At 38.9% G+C, this 8,265-nt stretch overlaps 1 protein-coding gene across 1 annotated transcript; it reads right to left on the reverse strand.

Moving 5' to 3' along the window:
• Positions 1-1,680: 1,680 nt before the first annotated feature.
• Positions 1,681-5,689, reverse strand: LOC108697991. The gene is made up of 3 exons (XM_018228444.2): positions 5,538-5,689; positions 3,066-3,172; positions 1,681-2,277 (listed from the first exon to the last, which is right to left on the reverse strand). Exons 1-3 carry the CDS (start codon positions 5,652-5,654, stop codon positions 1,845-1,847), a joined length of 657 nt encoding a protein of 218 aa, XP_018083933.2. The 5' UTR covers positions 5,655-5,689; the 3' UTR covers positions 1,681-1,844.
• Positions 5,690-8,265: the final 2,576 nt, after the last annotated feature.

Genomic DNA, 8,265 nt, shown 5'->3' on the forward strand with positions numbered 1-8,265 from the left:
AGCATTTCCAGTAGCATTGTAGCAATTTAGACCATGCCCCAGACCAAATCACCATCTGCCTGATCTAACCTAACCCCCACCTTGTTTTATGTAAGGGTGACCCAGTTTTGGTTTATTTTAATTATATAGTGCTAAAATCAGTAAAAAACAAAAATGCTCTTTTTAATTTGGAGGCCAAGAGCAGTAATATAAACTATTTTTACCCAATGTATTGTAAATATCAAATACCTTACTCTTTATGGAGTTATTCAGATATTTATGTAGATTATCTGTAGAAATGACAGCATGCTTCATACATTCTATTAAACGTGTGCTGACTTTAAATGAGATTAAAAGCTTTGTACTTGTGCATGGATTTTATGGGCAGTGCAGGTTAGTCTCACACACCGCAGGCCAAAGACCTATTGGATGATGCAATAAAACTATTAACCCATAGCAAACAATCAGATTTTTACATTCATACTGCTGCCTAGTAATTGCTAGCTGCTGATTGGCTACTATGGATTACTAGACCTAGAGCAAACTTCACACTAGTGATGTGAGAGTTGACCTGCAACTGATCCTAAGCCGCCCAGGCCCAACCCGACCCGGCAAGGCACTTCTATTTATAGGCCCTGCGCCTGACCCGCCCCATTTCTGATGTCATGAAGGAGGTGGGTGTACAGGTGTGCCTATAAATAGAGGCGCTGGAGCTGGAATGCCAGGTAGAGGAAGGATGCAGACGAGGAGGGTGGAAGGGAGGGCTCAGCCCAAATAAACCCACAAATCAGGTGCAGATGTTGCCTGAACATGGCCGACCTGCAGATTTCGGGCCATTTGGGGCATCAATACTTTACACCTTTAATTACAACTCTCTATATAAACTCTAATGAGATTGTTGTTTTTCAATGTTTTTAAAAACAACTTTTGCAATGGTATTAAAGGTATTTGTAAATGAAGTTTCATCTCAAAGCAAAATTTATCTCTGTCGCTTTCTGCACTGCTGGTTTGGTTTCATGAAACAGTATAGTAAAATTCAGCCCTCCTTCCATCAATGCTCCCATTTCCCACAATACCTTGCATGCTTCTGCTTATCAGCTGGCTGTTGCTACATTGTTTCCATAGTCAGAAACAGCAGTACAGAGCACTGGCGTAACTAAAGAGGAAGCAGACCCAGCGGTTGCAGCGGGGCACGGGGAAAAGGGGGGTCAGGTCCATCCGAATATTTTCGGAGGGATGGCCTGATGCGCTGTTGTTACACCCCTGGTACAGAGAATAACAAGGGACAGGCAGATTCTGCTTTCAGTATCAATAAAAATGACAAATAACTATAAATATTCAATATTTGGAATTAATGTATAGTTTGAAAGTTGCTTAGAATTATATTTTCTCTCATTCTGTAAAATGTTATTTTTTGGGAGTCCCATATATTAGGCAGCAAATATTGTAATAATGGCTGCAGGTCTCTGAACTCCGTTTTGCAGCACAGAGATCCCCAACTGTCCCCCGCGAATACAGCCCTACCTGCTGTCGGCAGCCCTGTATTCATGAGGCACAAAAGGGGGAGGCTCAGGTCCTGCAATTATATGAGAGAGCCCCAGTAGCATGTACATGTGATATGACATTATCCAATCAGCAGTACAATATGAGTATATGAGTATAATACATTTTTGGCTGGATCAGTAAGAAACTAACGACTAATTAAATTAATACATGTTTATATTCGTTCATTCAGAATTATACATGCAAGGTTATCATGCCTCAATTTACAAAAACGTTATTATTGCATTTGGATTAGACGAGTAGCTAATAATTTTTATTGAAAAAAGAATACATGTTTAAATCACACAATGCAAAGCTTCCAGTTAATTGGAATTCACAACCAGAAGTTTCTGCATGTATGAGTTAAGCCACTTCTGTCTTTCCATAGCCGTGAGCATTTTGCTCTTCTCCCGAAAGGCAGCATCATCGGCCACGACAATGCTCCTTTTGTCCTGTTCCTCATTGGTGGGCCAGTCTGGCAGCCAGCTTTGATCAACCATGCCACTATTAAGCCTGGGGACGCCTGGCAATCCCTTTTTAGAGACATCATTAGAGCCAAATAGAAACTGCCTGGTAACAGGCTGTACGAGGAGCCTTTGTCCTCTGTCTTCTGGAGGTCCATTTGGTAGTACATCAGAACTCCAATCATGGAGGGTTATAGAAGGTAGCTGGTTATCCCATGATCCTGGTCTGGACAGGAACGGGTTCATCTGTTTATTACTGAAAGTTTGGTCTGACAAGTCTCTTTTCCGAAGTCTAAAAAGGAAAAAAAGAGAATATATCGATCTGTAAGAAACTTCATAAGGTTTACTTGCTATTGTTTAGATTGTCTAGAACAGGGATCCCCAACCTTTTGAACCCATGAGCAACATTCAGAAGTGAAAGGAGATGGGGAGCAACACTAGCATGAAAAATGTTCTTGGGGTGCCAAATAAGTGCTGTGATTGGCCATTTGGTAGCCCCTATGTGGATTGTCAACCTACATTGAGGTTCTGTTTGGCAGTTCACCTGGTTTTTATACAACCAAAACTTGCCTCCAAGCCTGGAATTCAAAAATAAGCTCCTGCTTTTAGACAACCGGGAGCAACATCCAAGGGGCTGGAGAGCAACATGTTGCTCACAAGCTAGTGGTTGGGGATCACTGATATAGAACGTATTGCTCAATATTAAACCTCATCCATTAGCTGAAGTTATTGACCCCTGAAATAAGTTCAAATGATCGCTGAACATTTTGAAATGGTGTGGTTCACTGAGAAAGCAATCCTTTGTGCAACAGGGAATCCATGAAACCCCCCTCCCAGGGCTTGACAAATAGATCTCCCAATTAATAGGATGTCACTGGTTTATTAAGCACAGGGACAATATAAAATGGGAAGTACATGATCTCAGTTATAGAAAGGAAAGTATACGATTACAAGGAAAAACTAACAAATGTATCATGTGGAATATAATTTAGAGTCTAGTTAGAGATATATGTTAATGAATGTAGGATATATGAGGGGCAGTGGTGACGATGACTGGGGATTGTATAGTAGATTACATGCCTGTTTCGCAGAGTTGGAATGATGGCTGCAGAAGACAATACAATACAGTATCCAACGAGGACTGTGATTGGAAGGAATGTTCGTTTGGAAGTCCTTCTATCCATGCCCTTTTGGGGAATAAATATCACAATTTCACTAATATTTTATTTGTTTCATAAAGCAGATTCTTACGCTCCTGTACAAGATCTGATGAACGTCTGTGGAAAAGATTCTTTACACAAGCAGATATTATTCACTTTAAATTTCTACTGTCATGCCTCAATTCTACCTTGTTGAAAGCCAAGCAAGAGTATTACAGTAACCTTAGAAAACAATGACAAATCCAACCCACGACACCTGTTTTCTTTATTCAATACTCTTCTCCATCCCTCATCAACAGTATCGGTCAACCTGACGCACTCTTCTCAGGACTATGCAGTCCATTATTATTATTATTACTGAGAAAAAGGAAATCATTTTTGAAAAATTTGGGTTATATGGATAAAATGGAGTCTATGGGAGACAGACTTTCCATAATTCTGAGCATTCTGGATAACGGATTTCTGGATAATGGATCCCATACCTGTATTTATAAACTCCACAAAGACACGCAAAAATCTAATTATGACAGTGTAAGATACTTGAAAGGTATCCCATTATGTGCTTATAAATAGTAAGTAGCTCCTGGCATACAACTGTAAAAATATGTCAGGGATCATATATTAAATAGCTCCTGTTCATACATCATCCTGGCTTTTACTCATAAATATCAGCCAAAAAATCCAAAAGTTTGAAATAAATAAATTAAGTTCATCAAGTTCAACCCTTCCAACTGAAGCCCAGCCTCCATACACTCACAAACTATATATACTAATATCTATACTAATTGTAGTATCACAATAGCCTTGGATATTATGTCTGTCCAAGAAATCATCCAAGCCGTTCTTATAGTCATTAACTGAATCAGCATCACAACATCACCCGGCAGTGCATTCCCCAACCTCACTGTCCTGACTGTGAAGAACCCCCTACGTTGCTTCAAATGAAAGTTCTTTTCTTCTAGTCTGAAGGGGAGGCCTCTGGTACGGTGATCCACTTTATGGGTAAAAAGATCCCCTGCTATTTGTCTATAATGTCCTCTAATGTACTTGTAAAGTGTAATCATGTCCCCTCGCAAGCACCTTTTTTCCAGAGAAAACAACCCCAACCTTGACAGTCTCCCCTCATAATTTAAGTCTTCCCTCCCTCTAACCAGTTTAGTTGCACATAGTCTCTGCACTCTCTCCAGCTCATTTATATCCCTCTTAAGGACTGGAGTCCAAAACTGCCCCCATACTCCAGATGAGGCCTCACCAGGGACCTATAAAGAGGCATAATTATGTTTCCATCCCTTGAGTTAATGTCCTTTTTTTATGCAAGACAGAACTTTATTTGCAATAGTGGTCACAAACTGGCACTGCCTGGAGTTAGACAACTTGTTATCTACAAAAATACCCAGATCCTTTTCAAGTAAAGAACCTCCCAACACACTGCAATTTAGTGTAGAACTTGCATTTATATTATTTCTTGATAATTTAATCTCATTTCCAGTTTGCTGCCCAGTTTTCCAATTTAGTCAAATCACTCTGCAAAGTGGCAGCATCCTGCATGGAACCTATAGTTCTGCACAATTTAGTATAATCAACAAAAATAGAAACAGTACTTTGAGTTCCCACTTCCAGATTATTAATAAACAAGTTAAAAAGCAAAGGACCAAGTACAGACCCTTGTGGTACCCCACAAACAACAATGGTCCAATTGGAAAATGTCCAATTTACCACCACTCTTGTAATATAACTTTTAGCCAGTTCTCTATCCAGATACAAATACTATGTTCCAGGCCAACATTCCTTAATTTAACCAGTAACCTTTTGTGTGGCACTGAATCAAATACTTCAGCAAAGTCCAAACAGATCACATCCACAGCCATACTAAAGTCAAGGTTCCTGCTCATCTCATTAAATGAAATTAAATTAAAGAAAGTCTGGCAAGATCTGTTACGCATAAAACCATGCAGGCACAAACTCATAGTATTAGGTATATTAAACAACATTTAAACATGAAAGAAAGGCAATAGGGCAATTTTGCCACCAATTTGAATTTGTGAAGCTTAGTTGCCATCAAGTACAAGCTACTGTTTTATAATTACAGAGAAAATAGGAAAATAATTTTTTAATAGGAAATCATTTTTAAAAACAATGAGCTTTAAATGGACTCTGTGGAAGATGGCCTTCCTATAATTCTGGATAATGGGTATCTAAATAAGAGATCCCATATATTATTTTCTCTATGAGATTTTGTTACATTTGAATGAATTAATGCTAAACAATGTAGACTGTGGTCAATATTAAAATATTCAGTAAAAGGGATGTATCAGCAGGATCTGATCTGATCACTATGGAATATACCAACACAGGAATGAACCTTTAAAATGTGAAGGTTTCTCCCAAATACCTGAAAATATCTTTTTCCTGCTCTTCTGCACTTCTTCCTTCTTAAGCCGCACAGGAATACGACAAACTTTTGTTCCCTCTCCCAACGCGTGCCATGTCTCCTATTTATACATACCATTGATATCTACCAGGTGACGTAGCCGTACTTTATATTTATGACTACAAATTGACTGTGTCACCTTTTGCTCTTCAGATCCCAGGGTCCTCTCAGTGGCCCGTTACATCTATAAAGTTGAGCTCTAGTGTCGAGACACGGGGAGGAGAAAGAACAGCAAGATCCTCAGCTTTGCTATTAACACTTGCTTCTCAAGAGACTCATATGCCCCCAGATAGGGCAAAGCAAACACTATAATGAACTGAATAATGAAACACAAAAATCAAGTGCTAAAGAGAGACGATTGGTGCCAGGACAATATTGTTAGTTTAATTCAAAGTCCGCAGAAAAAAAAAGTCCTTAATCTCTGTTTTTCTCCTTTTTCCCCCTCTTCCTGTTTTGCATTTAATTTCTAATATCAAACTCAAAATGTCCAGGAAGCCCTATGACCTCCCGCAAAGGAGGTTAAGGGTGACCTTGTTAAAAATGCAGCAGTGACGGGCTAATTGTTTACAGAAAGAGCTGTCGATTGCTTGTTAAGGATTTGCCATCGGAGACAGGGAGTGAGTCACTGGCCTTGCTTGCATCACGAGAAAAAGATGGTAAAACAAGCAGTCCTATTTCTTAGGTTTTCTGTCATTAGAGCATCAAAGTTTGCAGATAATAAGGTTTTGTTTAGAATGGACCAAGCTGTACCTTCTACCTAATTGTCCCAGACGAGGACTCGCCTTCAGCTCAGCCACTGTGCATTCTAAATGGTTCGTTCATAAACATCGAGATATCGCTGATGTTTGCCTAATTGTTGTTACTCATAATTCAGTAATTAAAATGAGTTTTGAATCCCAATATAGAAAGGACACAACTAAGTATATGTACTGCTATATATATAGTGCTTATATATAGAGCCACAGAGAAAGGATTTTTCCTTGCTTTCTTGATATACTTCAGTTCTTCCCATACTGATTAGTTGGTCCTAATGAGGGGTTTGGAGCAGAAGAAGGGGGGCAACATTCAGAAGTAAAAGGAGTTGGGGAGCAACACATGCATGAAAAATGTTCTTGGGGTGCCAAATAAGGGCTGTGATTAGCCTTTGGTAACCCCTTTGTGGATTGTCAACCTACATTGAGGTTCTGTTTGGCAGTGCACCTGATTTTAATACAACCAAAACTTGCCTCCAAGCCTGGAATTCAAAAATAAGCTCTTGCTTTGAGGCCACCGGGAGCAACAATGGAGGGGCTGGAGCAACATGTTGCTCATGAGCTACTGGTTGGGGGTCATTGCTCTATGGCATCGTACACTCAGGGCCATTTCTGACTAAGGGCAATTTGCAATTAGTCTTCATTTTTTTTTTTATAATATTTTTGGTTTTTCAATTATTTTAACTTTCTGTTCAGTGGCTTTCCAGTGTGGTATTTCATCAGCTATCTGTTTGCGAGGGTCTCATCTACTATAGCAGCTGGGCAGCGGTTTGAATGAGAGACTAAATAATGAATAGATGAGGAGCTGAAGATCAAGAATAAAAGCAACAATAACAAAAAACAAAAAAAATTTACGTAAATATGAACCAGCCGTTTTAAACAATTATTACTTGATTGGTAGATGAATAGTGCAGGGCTTAAAAAGAAAAGATGAAAGGAAAAGTTGGACCAGCAACCGAGCTGAATTTAACATTTTAGGCAGAAGAGAAAGGAAAACTGTTAAAAAGTAGAAACCACGTACCCGTTTGCTTAGAATAGTGCTGCTTCTGTCAAAGTGAAATTTGTACAGGTCAGATGACCCTTTATTTATAAAAAATGTTTCTGGGACCTAACAGATCCTCTAATCCTGGATTGGCCATACTTTACTAATGTGTCTTCTACTAGGTCCAGATTTACTAAGCTCAAGTGAATGGTTCGAATTTCAAAAAGTTCGAATTTCGAAGTAAAGTTTACTTCGACCATCTAATAGGCTATATTCGACCATTCGACTTCGATTCGAATGATTCAAAGTAAAACTTGTTGGACTATTCGACCATTCGATAATCGAAGTACTGTCTCTTTAAAAAAAATTAGACTTCGCAAAAATTAAAGCTACCGAAATGCAATGCTAGCCTATGGGGACCTTCCAGAGCACTTTTCTAAGTTTTTTTTGGTTGACTAAAAATCCTTCGATCGATCGATAAGAATCGTTAAATTCGGTGAAAAATCCTTTACCTTCGATATTTGAAGTCGAAGGATTTCAATTCGAGGGTCGAATTTCGACATTTTTTTAACTTCGAAATTCGACCCTTAGTAAATCTGCCCCCTAATGTCTACTTTTATTGATGTTGTCCCATTATGATCTACATCCGTAAAAGCACTGTTAGCATTCTGTTCCATGGAAAATATTACTTTCAACTTTCTGTTTATTGAAGTTAACACACAAACTCGACAGAATGCAATTGTCTGTTCCATTCCACATATACAGCAATAAAAATTTTACTGAAATGCAATCTTTGCCTATCGCATTATTTCACATTCATAAACCTATTTATGTGTTAACAAATTTACAACAATTCCTAATAAAAGAGGAAAAGGAGGGGGGGGAAAAAGGTGGGGGGGAGGGGTGGAGTGAGACCTTCCGGCGATTGAGGTATTATATTTGTCTTAGCAACAGT

Source organism: Xenopus laevis, chromosome 7S (genome assembly GCF_017654675.1).
Source record: "Xenopus laevis strain J_2021 chromosome 7S, Xenopus_laevis_v10.1, whole genome shotgun sequence".
Lineage (NCBI taxonomy): Eukaryota > Metazoa > Chordata > Amphibia > Anura > Pipidae > Xenopus > Xenopus laevis.